We start from the raw sequence: 21,189 nt of genomic DNA, 5'->3' as shown, positions 1-21,189 counted from the left end.
GAAGTAGCTAATGGAAGCACAGAGAGATAAAAAGACAAATCCAGCAAAAAAAAACAAACCACAGAAAAGAGTGCAAGACATGTGGGGCACAATAAAAAAAGTTTGACATGTGTATAACTGGAATCCCAGAATAAGAGGAGAAAATGGAATTGAAGCTATAGCTAGATAATTGCCAAGAATTTTCCAAACTGATGAGAGATAACAAGCCATGGAGTCAAGCATTACAAAACCCAAGCAGGACAAATAAAACTATACCTGTATACATCATAGTCAGATTGCTGAATACCAGAGGTAGAATCTTAAGAGTGGCAGAGAGAAAGAAAGCTCTTCAAGGTAAAAGCAATAAGACTGAGCACTGATTCTTAACAGAAACAGTGAATCCAGAAGACAGTGTTATGAGATCTTCAAAGAGTTAAAAGAAAACGAATTAGAATTCTGTAAGCCATGAAATACCCTCCAAAAGTGAAAGCAAACACATCCAAATATTTTATTTTTGCCTCAAGATGTGACATTTATATTTACAGCCCTGGATCCGTATACTTGTTGACCAGTCAGCTTTCTCTTACTGCCTCTTCTGTGAGCCTCTAAAATTCACGGTTCAATTTATAATTTCAGGTAGTCGTAACAAGTCAAATTCCAAGATGTCAGATCTCCTTTCTTTGATTTTGAGAAAAGGCAAAGTCTCTTCTTTATTTCAGTATCTATAAGATAGGATAATATCTACCCATCCTATGTCCCATGGCTGCTCTGAAAATCAGTTCTCTTAACATATGTTCACCAAGTTTTTCAACTGAAAATTACTATAAGAATGTAATGATTAATATATTAGTTTTTTATTTATGAATTTTAAATGGTAAAAGCAAAATAGACATTTTCAAATAAACAAAAACTGAACATTCATCTCAGCAGACTCACACTAAACAAAATACTAAAAGTAGTTTTTCAGGCAGAAGGAAAATGATTTCAGATGAACACCCAGAGGTGCAGGAAGGAAGGGAAAGCAAAGAGTAGTATAAATATAAAATATAAATGAATACTGTCTGTATAGAACAGTAGTGTCTTCTGGGATTTAAAATATATGTCCAGGGACTTCTCTGGTGGCACAGTGGTTAAGAATCTACCTGCCAGTGCAGGGGACATGGGTTCAATCCCTGGTCTGGGAAGATATCACATGCCACAGAGCAACTAAGTCCATACGCCACAACTACTGAGCCTGCACTCTAGAGCCCACAAGCCGCAAGTACTGAGCCCGTGTAGCGCCCGTGTGCTGCAACTGCTGAAGCCCGCGTGCCTAGAGCCCGTGCTCCACAACAAGAGAAACCACCACAATGAGAAGCCTGAGCACCACAACGAAGAGTAGCCCCTGCTCACCGCGACTAGAGAAAGTCTGTGCACAGCAATGAAGACCCAATGCAGTCCAAAAAAAAAAAGTCAAATTAATACACAAAACAATAGTAGCATGTGAGACAGGAGGGAAATCAAATACAGTTAGAGTGTTCTAAGGTCCTTGCATTATCCTGGAAGTGGTAAAAGTTATAATTAAGCTTTAGTAAGTCAAGGAAACAAAGTCTAGCAAAAGAATGTGTGATACTATGATCCAGCAATCCCACTACTGGGCATATACCCAGAGAAAACCATAATTCAAAAAGACACATGCACCCCAATGTTCATTGCAGCACTATTTACAATAGCCAGGTTATGGAAGCAACCTAAATGCCCATCGACAGATGAATGGATAAAGAAGATGTGGTACATATATAAAATGGAATATTACTTAGTCGTAAAAAGGAACGAAATTGGGTCATTTGTTGAGATGTGGTTGGATCTAGAGACTGTCATACAGTGAATAAGTCAGAAAGAGAAAACAGATATCGTATATTAAGGCATATATGTGGAACCTAGAAAAATGGTACAGATGAACTGGTTTGCAGGGCAGAAATAGAGACACAGATGTAGAGAACAAATGTATGGACACCAAGGGGTGAAAGCTGCGGGGGTGTGGGGATAGTGGTGTGATGAACTGGGCGATTGGAATTGACATGTATACACTGATGTGTATAAAATGATGACTAATAAGAACTTGCTGTATAAAAAAATAAATAAAATTCAAAAATTATATGAAAAAAATGTATGATACACAAGTAGAGGGGGAAATGAATAATAATTAAAAAAAACCTTAATCCAAAAGAAGGCAAGAAAGAAGAAGAGAACACAGAACAGGAGGGCAAATAGAAAACAAACGTATGATGGCAGTTCTAAACCAAAGTTTGTAGTCATTACGTTAAATGTAAATGATTCAAATACTCCAAGTAGAAAACAGAGTTTCCTAACTGCATTAAAAATGTGTTGCTTATGTACAAGAAGGAATTCTTTCTCCCTCCCTCCCTCCCTCCCTCCCACATTTGAAATACACACCAATAGATAAATAGACAGACAGATAGGCTGACCGACCCAGGAAAGTTGAATGTAAAATGGTGTAAATACTAACCAAAAGAAAGTTGGCAAAACTATGCTGACATTGCACAAAGTAGACTTTGAGGAAAGAATCATTGCAAGAGATAATGAAACATGTTTCAGACTGATTTAAAAAGATGAACCTACCAGGAAAATAAAATAATTCTAAATTTGTGTAACCAAATAACTACCCTCAAAATATATAAACCAGATTGACAGAGCTAAAAGAGAAATAAACTAATCCACAATCTCGGTGGGAGATTTTAACTTACTCCCTTAGTAACTTAGAATCTGCCAAAAAGAAAAATTCAGTGAGAATACAGAAGAATTGAATAATACAATGAAAGAATTAATCTCATTGATATATAACTTTAATCTCATTGTGCCCCACAACTGCAGAATATACCCTTGTTTTTCAAATGCACATGGAACACAAAATTGACTGTAAAGCTGAGCCATAAAGCAAATCTGAAAAATTTTCCAAAAAATGGAAATTGAAATCATATAGAATATTTTCCCTGACCACAAAGAAAAGCTAGATATCAGTAACAAAAGTACAGCTGGAAAATTTCTACATGTTTGAAAATTAAGAAGTGCATTTCTCAATAACCCATAGGTTGAAGAATAACATGATGAAAATATAGCGTGTCTAAATTTATATGCTACCACTAAAGCTGTGTTTAGAGGAAAATTTATAGCTCTAAACGCATATATTAGAAAAAAGAAGGGACTTCCCTGGTGGTCCAGTGGTTAAGACTCCGTGTTCCCAATGCAGGGGGCCTGGGTTCGACTCCTGGTCAGGGAACTAGATCCTGCATGCCGCAGCGAAAAGATTCCGTGTGCTGCAATTAAAGATCCTGCCTGCTGCAACAAAGACCTGGTGCAGCCGAATGAATGAATGGCAAAAAGAAGAGCTAAAAATTGGTAACCTTAAAGTATCCACCTCAGGGGTTTAGTTATATCAGCAAATCAAGAAGGTAGAAGGAATGAGATACTAAAAGTAGAATTTTATGAAAAGAAAACAAATGTGACAGGATTTGGAAAGCTAAAAGTTAGTTCTTCGAAAAGTCTAATAAGAAAATTGATAAATCCTTGACAAGAAAAATTAAGAAAAGTGAGAGAAGGCAGCAATAACCAATATTAGGAATAAAAGGGGATTACTACAGATCTTGCATTTAAATGACTTTTGGAAGATATTATGACAATGTTTATAAATTTTTTTAAAAAAATAATTTAATGTATTTTTGTATTTGGCTGCGTTGGGTCTTTGTTGCTGCGCCTGGGCTTTCTTTAGTTGCGGTGAGCGGGGGTCACTCTTCATTGCAGTGTGTGGACTTCTCGTTGAGGTGGCTTCTCTTGTTGCAGAGCACGGGCTTTAGGCACGTGGGCACAGTAGCTGTGGCTTGCGGGCTCTAGAGCCCAGGCTCAGTAGTTGTGGCGCACAGACTTAGTTGCTCCGCGGCATGTGGGATCTTCCCAGACCAGGGATCGAACCCATGTCCCCTGCATTGGCAGGCGGATTCTTAACCACTGTGCCACCAGGGAAGCCCTATGCTTATAAATTTGAAAACACTGTTGCATAAATTTATAGAAAGTACAGTGTAAGAAAATTGTTGCAAGAACGGATTCAAGATGTGGATCATCTTATATCTATAATTAAAAACCATCTCACAAAGATGGCTTCACTCTTCTAAGCATTTGGGAAAGATGTAACATCAGTCTTGCATATACTCTTCCAGGAAACAGAAAAGAGGAAATACTTTCCAACTTGCTTTTTGAGGTCAAACCACACAAAAACATCAAAAGAAAGTAACTTTCAGGCCAGTCTCTCTGAAACATAGATGTAAAAGTCTAAAACAAAATATGCCAAATCCAGCAATATGAGAAAAGATAATGCACATAACCAAGTTGAGTTTAATTCAAGAATGGAAGATTGTTTGGACATTCAAAAATCTATTCGAATTATCACAGTAATAGAATAAAAAAAATTAAATAAAAGAAAAATTCCGCATTTCAATTGATGCGGAAAAAGTGCTTGATAAAATTTAATGCTTATGATTAAGATGTTTATTTTTTAAAAATTTGCGAAAAAGATACAGCAAGAAATTTCCTTAATCTGACAGAATCTACAGAAAAGTTACAGCAAGCATCATAATAGGGGAGTAGTGAAAGATTTCCTCTTGAGATTGAGAACTGAAGAAGGATGCTTACTGTCAGCACTTCTATTTAGCATTGTACTGGAGGTCTTGGCCAGTATAATAGACAAGAAAAAGCTATAATGCTATAATGAAAAAAGAAAAAGCTATAATGAAAGCTATGAGACTTATAAAAGAAGGGATAAATTTGTCATTATTCTTAATATAATTGTACATGTAGAAAACCTAAAATAATCTACTGATGAACCATAAGAATAAAAAAAGTGAATTAGCAGGGTGGTTGCATATGGCTATTATAAAAATCAATTGTATTTGTGCATGTTAGCAAGAAACAATAGAAAATGTGATAAAAATATTTATACAATAAAAAATGTCAAATATTTAGGAATAAATTTAACAAAAATGGGCAAGGCCTCTACATAGAAAACAAAAGAAATTGAAATTTCTTTCAATTTCATAAAATAAAAAGAAAAATTTAGAAGAAATAAATGATATTCATAGATTGGGAGACTCAAAATTATAAAGATGCCAGTTTTCAAGTTGGGGTTGTGTTGAATCTATAGATTATTCCAAAGTCCAACAGCATGTGCGTGTGTGTGTGTAAATTAACATGCTAATTGTACAGTTTATTAGGGAAATGTAAGGAGCCAAGAATAGCCAAGATGATCTTGAAGAAAGATGTGTTTGAAAACTTCCACTACCTGATATCAAGACTTGTTATAAAGGTACAATAGTTAAAACAGTGTGATATTAACAGAAGGGTAGGCAAATAGAACAGTGGAACAGAATATAGAGTCAAGAAAATATCCCTATCTCACACCATACACAATCAGTTCTAAGTGGATTGTAGATATAAATATGAATGGTAAATAATATATCTCCTAGAAGATAATGGGGAATAGCTTCATAATTTGGGAATAGGTAAGGTTTCTTAAGCTGAACACAAAGTACTGATCATAAAAGAAAAAAAATAAATTGGACTACATTAGGTTTAGTAACTTAACGTTCATCAAAAGTCACCATTAAGCAAGTGAAAAGGGGGAAGGTATGCATAATACATATAACCACAAAGGATTTGCATCTGCATATATAAAAAGACTGCAAGTCAGTACAACAGACAGTCCAAAGGAAAAATGAGCAAACAGCACTTTACAAAAAGAGGATATCCAAAGAGTCAATAAATATGAAAATATGTTAAACCGAATTTGTCATACCCAAGAATGGTTAAAATTAAAGAAACCAACAATACCAAATGTTGTTGAAGATGTGAAGTAACTGGAACATCCATACACTGCTGCTTGCTGTGCTGAACTTGGAAAACTGATCACAGTTTCTACTAAACCTGAACACACACATACCCTATAACCTACATCTCCTTTTAAAAAAATTGAAAAAAAATTTTACTGAGGTATCATTGACATTTATTAGTTTCAGATGTACTACATGGTTTGATATTTGTATACTGTGTGAAATGATGACCACAATAAATCTAGTTAACATCAATCACCACATGTAGATACAAATTTTTTTTCTTGTGATGAGAACTTTTAAGATTTACAACTCTTAGCAACTTTCAGATATGCAGTACAGTATTATTAACTGTAGTCGCCATGCTATACATTACATCATTGTCACTCCATCCATTTTGCCCACCCCCTGCCTGTGGCAACCACAAATCTGTTCTCTATATCTATGAGCTTGTTTGTTTGTCTTTTACGAGTCTACATATAAGTGAGATCATATGGTATTTGTCTTTCTCTGTTTGACTGACTTGACTTAGCATAATGCCCTCAAGTTTCATCTGTGTTGTTGCAAATGGTAAGATTTCATTCTTTTTTGTAGCTTAATAATATTCCATTGTATGCATGTGATGTGTGTGTGTGTGTGTGTGTGTATGTGTGTATACACACCACATTTTCTTTATCCATTCATTTGTCAGTGGGCACTTAGGTTGTTTCCATATTGGATAAATATCCAGAATTGATATTGCTGGATTACATGGTAGTGCTGTTTTTAATTTTTTGAGGAACCTCCATACTGTTCTCCACAGTGGCTGTACCAATTTACACTCCCATCAACAGTGCCTAAGTGTTCCCTTTTCTTCACATCCTCACCAACACTTGTTATTTTTTGTCTTTTTGATTATGACCATTCTAACAGGTATGAGATATCTCATCCACAACTCCATTTTTGATAGGAATATGAATAGATGCACACCAAGAGATTTGCACAAGAAGCCCCAACTGTAAACAACACAAATGTCATTAACAGTAGAATGGATACGTATTTATTCTATAATCATATAATGAAATGCCAAATAATGACAAAAATGTATTATCTGCCTCACACAACACCGTCAGTGATGTTCCTTAGGGTTCTGTCCTAGGCCCTCTGCTTCTCCTTCATTTCCATGGCTTCAGCGTTCATTTGTGCTTTCAGGACGTACAAATATATTGCCCCAGCCTAGTCTGTTCCAGACTAGAACTCAACTGTCTGTGGACATCGCTGCTCAGGTGTCTTACAGACATCTCAAAGTCAGCATATACTGAACTCATCTCCACATTTCCTGAATCTGCTTCTCCTCTAGGAAGGTACATGTCTCAGCAGTGGTACCAGCGTTCACCCTGGGAATCTTTTGTTGATGAGCTTCTCTATACTACTTTCATTCCCCAAAATATAAACTGAGAGTAGGAACCTTTTATGTTTTATTCAGTAGTGAATTTAACGATGCTTGGTACAAAACTTGGCATGCAGTAGGGCCTCCATTTGTATTTTGTTGAATACTTCTATCCTCCTTTTTCCATATTCAGTTTGGTTTCCAAGCTCGGTAGGTTTTTATCTCCTCAGTACTTTATAAAATCCTTGTAATGCCTACAGCCCCTACCTAGCTAAGACTACCATCTGTTGTCTGGACTACTTTGAAGGGATCAAGGGATGAGTCAGTGGGAGCAGTTTGGAAGAAGAGGTATAAGGTTAGGACATTTATGTTGCTGGTGAAATATCTAATATACAGCATGTAAAACTTTGCCTTTTTCTGTGATGGATCCAACTTTATTCAAAGTTATAACTAATATGGAGTGTCACCTCATGATTTTAACTTTCTTTTATGGCCAAGTACTGTACTCATCAGTGTGAACTCATCTATTCTGGGAGTGGGAGGTGAAGGTGGGTTGAGAGGATAAAAGACAAAAAGGGATAAGGGAGGATCTGTCTTTTTAACGTTAGTTTCATATTCCTTTCTAATGATGTTCGCATCCCCTCTTTGCTAAGGGTCACTAACCTTGACTTTCTAGATATACAGGGTGGCTGCATCCTGCTTCTCTCTGAATTATAACATATAGTATCTTGATCTATTTTGCTAATGAGGCCTCCAATTCAGATTGTAAATTGAACTTTCTAATCTGACCTCTATTTTTCATGTTATTATAAGATAGTGCTATTTTTGGCTTCTTACGAATATTAAGGCAGTGCAAAAACTTCAGGCTTCTCTGCTTGGAGTGGAGTGCTTAGATTGGAGTTTCTTAACACAGTTCATGGATATAAATCCAAATATTTTTACGGGAGCAGGACTTAAAATTGAGGGCAAGAATCTGTCTTGGCAAGATTTTCTTTCCTAGATTTGAAATAATAGGTTTGCCTTTTCTCACCCATTTTTTCCCCCAGTTTAAATATCAACTGTATTGGGCCATGATGTGTTTGTATATGGGGCATTTAGTTATTAACAAATTTTTATAGATACCACTATCTGAAATTATCATGCTTTTTAAAATATTTATCTATAATTTTATCTATAAATTTGTTTGTCTTATCTTTCTCCCCCAAGTAAATAAGCTCCATGAGAGCAGGAACCTTGTCTGTTTCGTCCTCCTGTGTCAGAGGAACATTTGACAAATAGTTATTGACTGAAGGAGTAATGCTTCTACTTGGGGCTTGGGTGGTTTTTCTTCTTAGAGTATTTCCATTTTTCTTTCAGCATTGGAGAGGGGTCTCTTGAAAACACTGCAGAAACTGGATGAATATCTGAATTCTCCCCTCCCCGATGAAATTGATGAGAATAGTATGGAGGACATTAAGTTTTCCACACGTAAATTTCTGGATGGCAATGAAATGACACTAGCTGATTGCAACCTGCTGCCCAAACTGCACATTGTCAAGGTAGGCCTGCAGGATGTGGGGCACTATTACACCTAGTATCTGTTTACTCAGGCAGCACTTCCTCTGTGTAAAACTTGGCTGATCTTCTGACACGCACTATTTAGCACCCCCCAAATAGTGTAACTTAATGTTGTTCAGGCAATAGTTGAAACACCCTAGGGTTGATTAAATGGAAAATTATGTCTTAAAATCAAGGCATATGAGAAATAGGATTTTTTTTTTCTGCGACTGCATAAAAATTCAAAGATGTAACAGGTAACTTTGAAGTGGTGGCTACACTGACTTATAGCATCAAACTTTGTTCTCTGATCACCTGACTTTTTCTTTTCAAGGCAGAAAATATTTATTGAGCATTTATTGTGTGAAACACTATGCTGTATAGGATGGTTGTGCAGTAAAGATCAAGATCAAGAAAAACAGAGATCTAGTGTGTGTGTGTTTCAAGTATTTATCCAGTGATTATACTTGGCTGTTTCTCTGGACGGCCAAGGCAGGCATCTGCGATGACCGTCACACTTCTCAATCTCTGGTGTAGCGTGCAGTCCTTATTTAAAAGTCTAGTTAGAATGAAGGTGACAGACTTCAGGTAGAAGCAGTTTTCAGAGATTCACAGAATTAATTTGCCCTGAAATCAGATATATGTCTGGTTTATAAGACATGGCATATAAATGTTAATTTTTGATCTCTTTGTATTTCAGGTGGTGGCCAAAAAATATCGCAACTTTGATATTCCAAAAGGAATGACCGGCATCTGGAGATACTTAACTAACGCATATAGTAGGGATGAGTTCACCAATACCTGCCCCAGTGATAAGGAGGTTGAAATAGCATATAGTGATGTAGCCAAAAGACTTACCAAATAAAATAACACTTACGAGAGAGATGTCTTCACATCTTCCCCTAAGAACATGCTTTTCCTAACAGACTGCTCCTCTTCCTATAAAATAGAAACTTTATTTTGCACAAACATGCAGTTATTCCAGATTAGGATAAAGGATAGACAAGGTATAGTAGCTATCTTTAAATATATACTCCTAAGCAGTATTATTTGAAAATTCTTTTACCCTGCCTACCTCCCCTACCCCGTATCCTCCTAATTTGGAGACACTCCATAAAAACTTTTCACTTTAAAGGCAGTTTGCCATCTCTCTAGAGCCCTCACCACTGTCTCCATTCACTGTGTACAGATGGCAGAACTTTTGAGGTGCACTGTTTAACTGTTAAAATAGTAATCACAACCTCATCAGGCCCAAACTGGTGCATAATGCACGGTACAAGGAATATTTATGTATTTTTGGAATTTTATAATATTTAGTAAGAGTATATGAAAGGATTGCTACTGTATCAAAATATTGTTTCAATTTAGTCTATCCTGGATATGTACTAAAGGATGTTACCACCAGAGAAGAGAGCCTTCTCCAGAAAGTCACTACAGATATTGCTATGTTACTTTGTATGTGGATTTTTACTTTTGCCTAAACGCATTTATCCTTCATATCAATTATAATATCTGACACTACGTAGAAGCTAAAAGTCTAGAGGGAGGAACAATATTTGCAAGATCTTCTTCAAGCCTTTTATGCATATAAGAGAAACCAATGGGCACATGATACTCTCTGTCTAAATATGTTACTGGTTATATGTATTTTGCCCAGTGCCATTCATTTGGAACATTATTACTTTCTTCCTTTATTTTAAAAATGCTCCTTATTTTAGGTAGGCCTCGGCCTTGCTGTTTGTAGATCGTTTGAGCAACACTACGTACACTGATATTTAGTTGATTTAGCTGTAGCAGTACAATGGTTAGTAATGTAAAAACTAACCTAAGGAATGTAGTGTGGGTTTGTCAAAATATCAAGTAGAATTTTGTTTCTAAAGCACATTTAATGTGGATAATCTAAAGACTGCATTATCCATCCTATATTAAAAACAAGATAAAACACATAGATTACCACTCCACCCCCATTTACTGTTAGACTTTGGGGAGAGGATGGTTCACTTCTTTGGACTAAACTATAGTTGTGATGGTGACTACACATTGACTGCAGTTTTGCCTAATCTCAATCATTGCACTTCCTTCAGTTAAATTTTCCTACAGCCACATTGAGGAATAGCAGTCTTCATGTTTGTTTGTTTCTTAAATTGAAGTCCTAAACCAGGAATTGTGTTGTAACAAGGGAGGATGAACTTGGTGAAAATAAAACAAAAGTTTGCTATGTATTTATTCATTAAAAAAAAAAAGACTTTCTATGTACTACTCCAAAGACTGTGATTGTGACTATAATAATGTTTTGGTAATTTTTATACCTAACCTGTTTAAGAAATGCTATTTCTCATAGGCTGCTTTTGGAAATTTTAAGTATATTGCTTTAAAATGGCAGTGTTTTCTTCCCTATGATATGCTAACGTTTAGTAAGCACTGGCTTTATGGAAGCAGCTTGATTTTTTAATAAGCATTCTGCATTTTTTAAACCTATCAGTGACTAGCTTGGTATAGAAAGATAAGAAAAACTCCATATTGTGTCCATTTGGCTCAGGGAGATTTCTTTGCTTTACCTTTCTTAGAACTCCTTATTGCTGATCAAAAGTTTGGGTACCCACCTTTTTGTAATAAAATGTTGGATGATGATTTATCTTGTTCCAGGAAGAAGCATTATCAGGTTATATATTGAGAAATTCTATAGCAGTAGCTTCCGTGGGTGAATATGTCACCTCTGCACCAATACACAGACAGCCGTCTTCACTTTTCACTTACTTTTACGATAGTGGTAACTTGGCATCAGGTGATATTGAATCTTGCCTCATAGCTTAAAGCATGGAAAAGATTCAAGAGAAGTGGGGGTGTCTATTTCAAGTGAACAGTGGACTAAGTGGTACAGAGTAGAAGGCTAATGAGGAAAGAGCTACAGTCCTCAAAAAGGATGAAAAAGCACATTCTGAAACTCAGTTGTGAAGTGTTTTCCACTTTGGATATTTATTCTCTTCTTCTTCTCCTTTTTAAAAATCTATCCCCTGATTGTACTTGGCTGTCTCTCTGGATGTCCAAGGAAGGCAAGGTCTATCTGTTATAATTTTGATGAAGGCGGAATTATTTTTCTGTTGAAAGACAAATCTTATTACTTTATCAGGGAAATTAGATGAGGTTGAGATTGGCAAATGAACGAAAGCTACTAAGAAAGATGATCCTAGAATATGCTTTTTACCCCATCTTACATTTGTGGAAAGATCATAGCTTCATGTCTTGGGAGATTTGGGACACGAAAGTTTTCATGGCAGTTCATGTGGTATATGGGTTGACACAGTAGAAATTATGTTATTATTTCTACAACTACTGAATCATTTTCCCCTTCATTTAAACCCCTTTTGTTCCATTTAAACAAGATTAGACTCTGAATGGAAGATCTTACTAATTTCCAAGGGATTCTGAGAAATTTTTGTGTTCAACATTTGGAAAGCTGTCTACTGTTCCAGTTGATGTAACTTCCTTTTTTAAAAAATGTAGATGCAGATTTTCTATACAGTTCTGTTATTTTCTTTTACTAGGATTGTTGACTTTAGTGATAAAATTCATATAAGATTTTATTTCTTGGTAACTTTGGTTTATACAGCTACCTTTATTATTATTTTTTTTTAATACAACTGTCTTTAAACCCTTGAGCAATCTGTATACAATGAAGAGGTTTCTGACATTTATTCTTACACTCAGTTGATTGAATTTAGGCATATTTACTTCTGGTGTTTTGAATCTCTCCAGAGTTGCATGTAGATAGCTTTTGTTTCTGTGCATTTAAAATATCCATTTAGAAAATATCTACATGGTAAAAATGAGAAGAAATAGAAATGTATTTTTTCATGAACATTTTGATACACGTTTCATCAAGTTTGTTGATTAACCAATTTCTTACACTGGTTATAATCAGTATTTGATTCAAAGAGAGGGAAGCATTCATTATTGTTATAATATATGTTTTTTTTTATTCCATCCTTTACAAATTACTAAGGCTGGGGCTCAAAATTATATTTTTATCATGGAAAAAAATTTCAAATCCCCCAAATCATAATGTTGAACAGAATTGGAGTATTTTCTTTAAATTAGTTGAAAAGGAAAATGAAAGCTTATAGAATGCTTGTATTTTCTTTTCTGTCTCTGGAACCAGTATATTGCTGGCAGCTATTGTATTAAAAAATAAAGTATATTTTCACTATCATAAAAGGTTCTTTTTTACCCCCTCATGAAAATAAATAACAATTTGGGGTAAAAGTGTTTTATTTGAGACTACTTTTTTTTCATGAGTGGCGATTCAGCACATTTAGTAGATTAAAGGAGGAAAACCATATGTTCATCTCAATAGGTGCATAAAATAATTTATAAAAACTTTCATGCTACCCATTCTTAGCAAAATAGGACCAGAGATTAACTTTTTTTAACCCAATAAAGACATCTGCCAAGAACCTACAGCAAATTTCATACATAAATATGAAACAGAAGCCCTCTCATTAAAGTCAGAAATAAAACAGGATTGCCTTCCGTCACAGCTATTATTCAGCTATTTTCCATAGCTTCTTTATTAGAGGCATCCTACACCAATGCAGTAAAATCAGTAAAAAGAATAAGGAATGGAAAAGAATAGACCAAATGACTTCTTTGCAGATGATGCATATATAAAAAATTCAAAATAACCTACTATTAGAAATAATAAAATTCAGGGGCTTCCCTAGTGGCACAGTGGTTAAGAATCCGCCTGCCAATGCAGGGGACATGGGTTCGATCCCTGATCCGGGAAGATCCCACATGCCGCAGAGCAGCTAAGCCTGTGCGCCACGACTACTGAGCCTGTGCTCTAGAGCCCACAAGCCACAACTACTGAGCCCGTGTGCCACAACTACTGAAGCCCGCACGCTCTAGGGCCTGTGGGCTGCAACTACTGAGGCCCGTGTGCCTAGAACCCATGCTCTGCAACAAGAGAAGCCACTGCAATGAGAAGCCCGCGCACCACAACGAAGAGTAGCCCTTGCTTGCCGCAGCTAGAGAAAGCCCGCACGCAGCAACGAAGACCCAGTGCAGCCAAAAAAATAATAATAAAATTCAGATGCTTACTAGATAAAAGATTTAGGAACAAAAATCAATGTAATTTCTATATACTAATATTAACTACATTAAAAATAAACTAGGGCTTCCCTGGTGGCGCAGTAGTTAGGAACCTGCCTGCCAATGCAGGGGACACGGGTTCAAGCCCTGGTCCGGGGAGATCCCACATGTGCGGAGCAACTGGGCCCGTGCGCCACGGCTACTGAGCCTGTGCTCTGGAGCCCGTGAGCCACAACTACTGAAGCCTGCATGGCTAGACCCCATGCTCTGCAACAAGAGAAGCCACCGCAATGAGAAGCCCATGCACCACAACGAAGAGTAGCCCCTGCTCGCTGCAACTAGAGAAAGCCCGTGCGCAGCAAGGAAGACCAAACACAGCCAATAAATAAATCAATAAATTTATTAAAAGAATAAATAAACTAGTAACGTTGGTTTCTTCTGGAAGAAAACTGGGTGACTGAGAAAAATGGGAAATTGTCAGTGTATACTTTTTTGAGCTTTTAGAAATTTGTACCATAAATATATTACCTATTCTAAAAAATTAGAAGTGTTTTAAAAGATAATCTAATATATTTAGGATCAAGTCTAATAAAGAATGTGCAATTCCTTTATGGAGGAAAGTACAAAATATTATCAAAGGACCTAATAGAAACCTGCTCAGTGGACCGGTGTACCATGTTCATGGATGGAGAATGTAAAAGTATAAGAATTTCAATTTTGTCTTAAGTAATTTATAAATGCAATATATTTTCCCAACAAAATCCCAAGAGGACTTTTTGGGAACACAGATAAATGGATTTAAAACATTCATATGGAAGAAGTGTGGCCCCCAAATAGCCAACATATATCTGGAGGGGGGAGGGAAAGAAAGGAAACTTGCTTGACAAGATATAAAGTCTTAAAAGCTTATAGTAATTGCTGGGTAGGATATAGTAAGTCACACAAACACAGCACTCCTGCTGCAACTACCAGAAAAAAACTGGTTTAAAACACTATAATACTATTCTTAAACATCAGAAAACTGGAAGCAATAAGGACTAAATGAATTGGATTTCAGAGGAGAAAGCCTTTCTGAGGTGAACTGATGGTCTGGCCATTTTTTCCTTTGGGGACATTTCCTGATTCTGGGCCCTGAAGTGAGGATTGGGTTTGGCCCATGGAGAGGGCTTTACTGGGTAAAAGAAAATCATAAGGCTCTTGGTGATAGGGCATACTGGAAACCGGAGACATCTTAAATATGTGACTGGTTTGCTCACAGGACATTTGCTGAATTCCAGAGCTCTACATGCCATGCTAGAAGCTAAGCCCAGGGCCTCCAAGAGGCATAGTGAAATCTCCCACGATGACACAATACTTGGGAGACAGAATTTCATTAGAGGGAGGGCTTACCTGAAACACACCGAAAGCAGCTGCAGCTTAGTGGTTGCCAGTCACTAGGGGTGGGAGAGGGAATTGACCACAAATGGACGTGAGTGATCTGTTTTAAACATGGATTGTAGATAAGGGTCTAGTATCCAGAACATATAAAGAATTCTTACAACTCAATAATAGAAAGACAACCCAATTAAAAAATAAGGAAGGATTTAAATATACATGTCTCCAAATAAGATATACAGATGACCAATAAATACATAGAAGCTTAACATTATTAGTCATTGGGGAAGTGTAAATCAAAAACACCCTCTAGGATGGCTATAATTAAGAAGACAGATAAGTGCAGTGATGTGGAGAGATTAGAACTCTCATACATTGCTAGCGGGAAAGTAAAATTGTGCAGCCACTTTGGAAAACAGTGTGGCAGTTCCTCAAAAAGTTAAGGATAGAGCTACCCTATGATCCAGCAATTCCACTCCTAGGTTTATAACCAGGAGAGTTGAAAACTACATCATTGTACATAGATGTTCATGGCATCATTCTTCATAGTAGCCCCAAATGGAAATAACCTACCTAAATGTCCATCAACCAGTGACTGGATAAACATACCCATATCATGACCATTAAAAAAGTACTGATACAAGCTACAACATGAACCTTGAAAACATTATGCTTAGTGAAGCCAGACACAAAAGGCTACATATTTTATGGTTCCACTTATATGAAATGCCCAGCATAGACAAATCTATAGCGACAGACAGTAGATTAGTGGTTGCCAAGAGCTGGAGGAGGAGAGAATGGGGAGTGACTGCTAGTGAGTACAGGTTTCTTTTTGGACTGATGAAAATGTTCTGGAATTAGCCAATAGTGATGATTGCACAACTTTGTGAATATACTAAAACCCACTGAATTGTATACTTTAAAAGGGTAAACTTTATGATATATAAATTATATCTCAATTTAAAAAAAATTACAACGGGGGCAATTCTGCCTGCTTAAAACTTTTGGATAATCAGTGTATACACAGGTTGATTAGCAAAGTTAGTGATGTCGATTTCCCTTGTATTTGAATTAAAGTTCAGTTTAAATGTTTTCCAAAATATTTTCTTAAAGAGGAAAGAGGAAAAAAAAATTGTGCTAATGGCTGCTCAACTTTATAAATTTACTAAAAATCATTTAATTTTGTTCATCTAAAATGGGTGAATTCTACAGTTTGTAAATTATACCTCAGTAAAGCTGTTTGAGAAAAAAAAGAAAAGCTCAAATCTGAAATTAAGAATTCATCATGTGGGTCTAACAGCAGAGTGCACACAGCAGAAGACAGGATTAGTGCTTGAAGATAGGCCAATAGAAAAAATCCAAGCAGAGAGTAAAAAGAATGCACAAACAAAACAAACAAAAGAGCATAAGAAACATGTAATTGAGGTCCCAGACATAAAAGGGAATGGAGCAGAAGCAATATTTGATGAAATAATGGCTGAGAATTTTCCAAAACCGTTGACAAACATCAACCCACAGATTCATAAAACTCAGCAAACTCATTATGGAATAACAGAACAAAACAAAACACAACACACCTAAGAATATCATAGTCAAACGGCTGGAAACCAAAGACAGAAAATTCTAAAGACGGCCAGAGAGAAATATCATGTAACCTTTGAAGGAGCGATGGCTGACTTTTCAGCAGAAACTTTGGAAGCCAGAATCTTTAAACTGAAAAAGATCTGCCAACTTAGTGAAAATATTCTCAAAAGGGAAGGAAAAATAAAGCCATTTTCAGACGGACAAAAGCTGAAAGAATTAAGCACCAGCAGACCTGTGCTACAAAAATACTTAAGGAAGTACTTCAGCCCAAAGGAAAATGACCCCAGATGGTAGTATAGAACCAGAAGGAAGAATGAAGAGCAATGGAAAGGGTAAATATATGGGCAAATATGAAAGAGTATTGACTACTTAAGCAGCAGTAATGTCTTGAAGATATATACTGTTAAAAAATATATAATGTGGAATACATAACTGTGGCTATATATTATACGTATATAACACCATGGAAGGGTGGAAGAAAGGTTTAAGTGTATGTACTTGTATGATCCTTTCATTATTTGGCAAGCGGTAAAAGTACTAATTCAAGAAAACGAATAAATTGTAGATAAATACTGTAATCTCTAGGGAAACAGGTACTATTAAGATAATTATGAGAATAACTTAAAAATCTAAGATTCAAGGGGAAAATGGAATTAAAACAAAACCAACAATGAATCCAGAAGAAAGGACAGGGACTTCCCTACTGGCGCAGTGGTTAAGAATCCACCTGCCAATGCAGAGGGTATGGGTTCGAGCCCCGGTCTGGGAAGATCCCACATGCTGCAGAGCAACTAAGCCCGTGCGCCACAACTACTGAGCCTGCGCTCTAGAGCCTGCGAGCCACAACTACTGAAGCCCACATGCCTAGAGCCTGTGCTCCGCAACAAGAGAAGCCACCGCAATGAGAAGCCCATGCACAGAAACGAAGAGTAGCCCCCGCTTGATGCAACTAGAGAAAGCCCGCACGCAGCAACGAAGACCCAATGCAGCCAAAAATAAATAAATAAAATTTAAAAAACGAAAGAAAGGACAAAAGGACTAAAGGAACAAAGGACAGGACAACTTGGAAAAACAGCAAAAGTTTAGCTATAAACCCTACACCATTAATTATATTCAATATAAGGGTGCAAAACAATCCAGTTAAAAGGGAGTATGAAACTATTTAAAATAATCAAAGCCTAATATATGACATTCACAAGAAACAAACTTTATAAGGACATAGAAAGGTTGAAATTAAAGGATTTAATTCATTGACACAGCACAAGAGAGCAGATGTAACTTTATCATAAAATGCAGGCTTTGAGGCAAGAAGTATTACTAGAGACAAAGGACATTTTATAATACAGCCATGTATAATGTACTTTTATAATGATGAAAGTTTTATTCATTAGGTAGATATAACAGTCCTAAATTTATATGCACCTGATAACACAGCCTGGGATACATACAGCAAAAGTTAATGACGCTGAAAGGAGGAATAGACAAATACACCATCATAACTGGAGTTTTTTTTTCTTTTTCTTTTTTTGCTGTACGCGGGCCTCTCACTATTGTGGCCTCTCCAGTTGCGGAACACAGGCTCCGGAGGCGCAGGCTCAGGGCCCATGGCTCACGGGCCCAGCCGCTCTGCGGCATGTGGAATCCTCCCGGACTGGGGCACGAACCCGTGTCCCCTGCATCGGCAGGCGGACTCTCAACCACTGCGCCACCAGGGAAGCCCATAACTGGAGATTTTTAACATAGCTCTCTTACTGACAGAATGAGCAGGAAATAAACCAGACCCACCCCCCACCCCCCCACACAGTAAGGAATAACTCAATTAAGTAATTTGACTTAATTGACATTGCAACACTACATCCAATAACTGTAGAATGCACATTCTTTTCAAGTGCACATGGAGCTTTTAGCAAAGTAGTCCATTCGCTGGCCCATAAAGCAAGTCTCGACAAATTTCAAAGGAGTGACATCATACAAAGTATGTTCTCTGACTGCAGTGGAATTGAACTAGAAATCAGTATGATTGAAAGACAGCAAGAAAATCCCCAGAATAAGGAATCAGTTACAGCATGTGCAACAAGCCTACACCCTACAGTGAAATGTAAACATTTTAATTTAACAGACATATGTTCGGTAAGCCAGGAACGATTCTAAGCACTTTACATATATTAACTCAGTCTTCCTAACAATCCTGTGAGATCTAGACTATGATTCCCACTTTATGAATGAGGAAACTGAGGCATAGGGAGGTTAAGAAACTTGCTCAAGGTCACAAAGCTAGTGAGTGACAGCAAAATTAGAGGCCAAGAAATATAGCACTGTGCAGATCGTGCTCTGCAATCTTGAGACGTGCTTTTATTGACACTTTTCTCATTAGGGTGGACTTGGGTTGCCAGGTAAGCGGAGCCCATCTGGAGCAAACCTATTCTTGTGTTTCTTCTGTGGGGCAGGTTTCTTGCGAAGGTAGAGGATCCAGGCCCAGACAAGCCCCGCCTTCCCCTGGGGACTTACCATCCCAAGGGCGTTACCACCTCCTGCCCAGGAGGCAGTGGCCGCGCCGCGTCCCCAAGCCCTGCCGGCTTTCCTTGCCCGGGATGGTCGTTCTAAAACGACCGGCAGGAGGCGCAGGCTCCCCTCCTTTCTGCCCCGCGGGTGCAAGCAGGGCTGTGACAGCTGCAGGACCTCGTCCGTTTGGGGAGCCGGCAGCTCGGTTCAGCCACTTCGAGGGCTTCCTTCCTCTTTATCAGATCTGTCAGGGCTGCTGCGCTGTGAAGGCACCTCCGGCCTCTTCCCTCCTTCCTGTGGCGAACGGACGCTCCCCCCGAAGCCGCTAATCTACACCCCGGCGACTGCAGCCCGCCGGAGGCCGGGCCGGCCCCCCTCGCACCTTTTTCGGGGGCGGGACCCTGCTTTGAGGTCAGATCGCCGGGGGCTCCGGCTTCCCCCCTAACTGGCCAGGGCCGCGCGCGCCCGTTTTTCGCAGCCCTTTCGCACTTGTGCACGCGCTCGGCTCTCGCTGGCCCGCGAGGCGGCTGGAGAAAGCGCCTCCGAAGCAAAACTAACAGGTCTGGTGGCAGTTGGCACAAGGGGGGAAGAGGTGCTGCCGCGGTTAGTCCCGGGGCTCCTCCCCGCCTCGCCCGCGCCACAGCCGGCCGCGTGCCGCCACCGCGCCAGGTGCGGGGCCGCGGGGCCGAGCTCCCGAAGGCGCCCCGTGCGGCGCCCAGCTGACCGCCACCGGCGTGGAAGAGAACCGCCCGCACGCCTCCCCGAGAGGGGCCCTGCGCAGTGAGCTGAACGTGACAGCTAGGAGGGGGTTCCCCTCTGCAGACGGTCCTGGAGGGAGGAGTGGCCTCACGGGAGGCGAGCTGTCGTTGGGGGACAAAAAAGGGAAAGCCAGTGACTCGTTTCTGATCCCATTTCTTATAAGAAATGAACATGCTTCCGTTTTTCCCTCGTTCTCTGATTTCCTCAATCAAGTAAAAATAAATGATTTTCCTTAAACACTATGCGCCAGTTATCGTACTGAGTTTATATACATATGGGTATAAATATGTTTTAAAAATATATAACTGTTTCAAGCCTTTTAATCTTGTCAGTTGTATCTTGGGGTAGGGATGATTATTACCCCCATTTTAATAAGGAACTTTAAGCGTCCGGAGGTTCAGTAATTTGCTCAAGCTCACGCAGCCAGGAATGCATGGAGGCCGTCTGGCTCCAGAGCTTAACCATCAGGGCGCTGGATTCCGTGCTGCCACCTCTCCTGTGCTGGGAGGGGCTCAAGTTGGGGACTCAGGAAGGCTGGTTTCTTGGTCCAGCGGTGGAAGCAGCCCGGAGCTCCCCAAGCAGACTTTTCCAGTAGGAAGGCTGCACCATGCCCACTCCAGCCTCCCCAGCGCACAGGGAAGTCGGGACGAGGCAAGCAGAGCTAAGGGCTACCAAGTGCAGGGACCGGCGCTCCATTTCTGTGTAATAAGGAGGGTCCTGCTTGGTGAGAGGGGGACTCTGGGAAGCCAGGGAGAGCAGAAGGGGCTCTCCACCTCCTTGGCTCAGAGACAGATGTGCAGCAACTCCCTGCTGTCTGCAGAGGTCACTGTAAGGTCACCCTTACAGAGGTCACCCTGCTGTGGATGAACGGGAGGTTTCCCCACCAAGGAAGGGGCTGGAGAAGAAGAGCCCAGGACCCTCTCCATTCCCTGCCTTCACTGGCACTTCAGCGATGTGATCTCCTTCTCTGAAATCGTTTCCTGTAGAGGAATTGTTCCTCATCTCCACAGATGCTCCAGGAATCCCATGGACCTTACCAGAACCTTCAGGTTGCCTAATTGAATTATTTTAAAAATTGAAGATAAAGACAAAATGTAAGTGAAGCGGAGCCCAGCT

At 38.9% G+C, this 21,189-nt stretch overlaps 1 protein-coding gene across 1 annotated transcript in view; it reads left to right on the top strand.

Annotated features, from left to right (window-relative positions):
* The window catches only part of CLIC4 (chloride intracellular channel 4), an 86,070-nt gene extending 73,056 nt beyond the window's left edge, over positions 1 to 13,014 (top strand). Inside the window, exons 5-6 of the mRNA XM_082654701.1 lie at positions 8,584 to 8,765; positions 9,464 to 13,014. Of these exons, the coding sequence (XP_082510827.1) occupies positions 8,584 to 8,765; positions 9,464 to 9,628 (347 nt within the window). The 3' untranslated portion in view covers positions 9,629 to 13,014. The remainder of the gene's footprint in view (positions 1 to 8,583; positions 8,766 to 9,463) is intronic.
* Positions 13,015 to 21,189: the final 8,175 nt, after the last annotated feature.

The sequence above is a fragment of the Grampus griseus genome (genome assembly GCF_964374135.1).
Source record: "Grampus griseus genome assembly, chromosome: 1".
In the NCBI taxonomy this organism is placed as follows: Eukaryota; Metazoa; Chordata; class Mammalia; order Artiodactyla; family Delphinidae; genus Grampus; species Grampus griseus.
The sequence above is the reverse complement of the archived record's forward strand: the minus strand, read 5'-3'. Positions and strand labels throughout refer to the sequence as shown.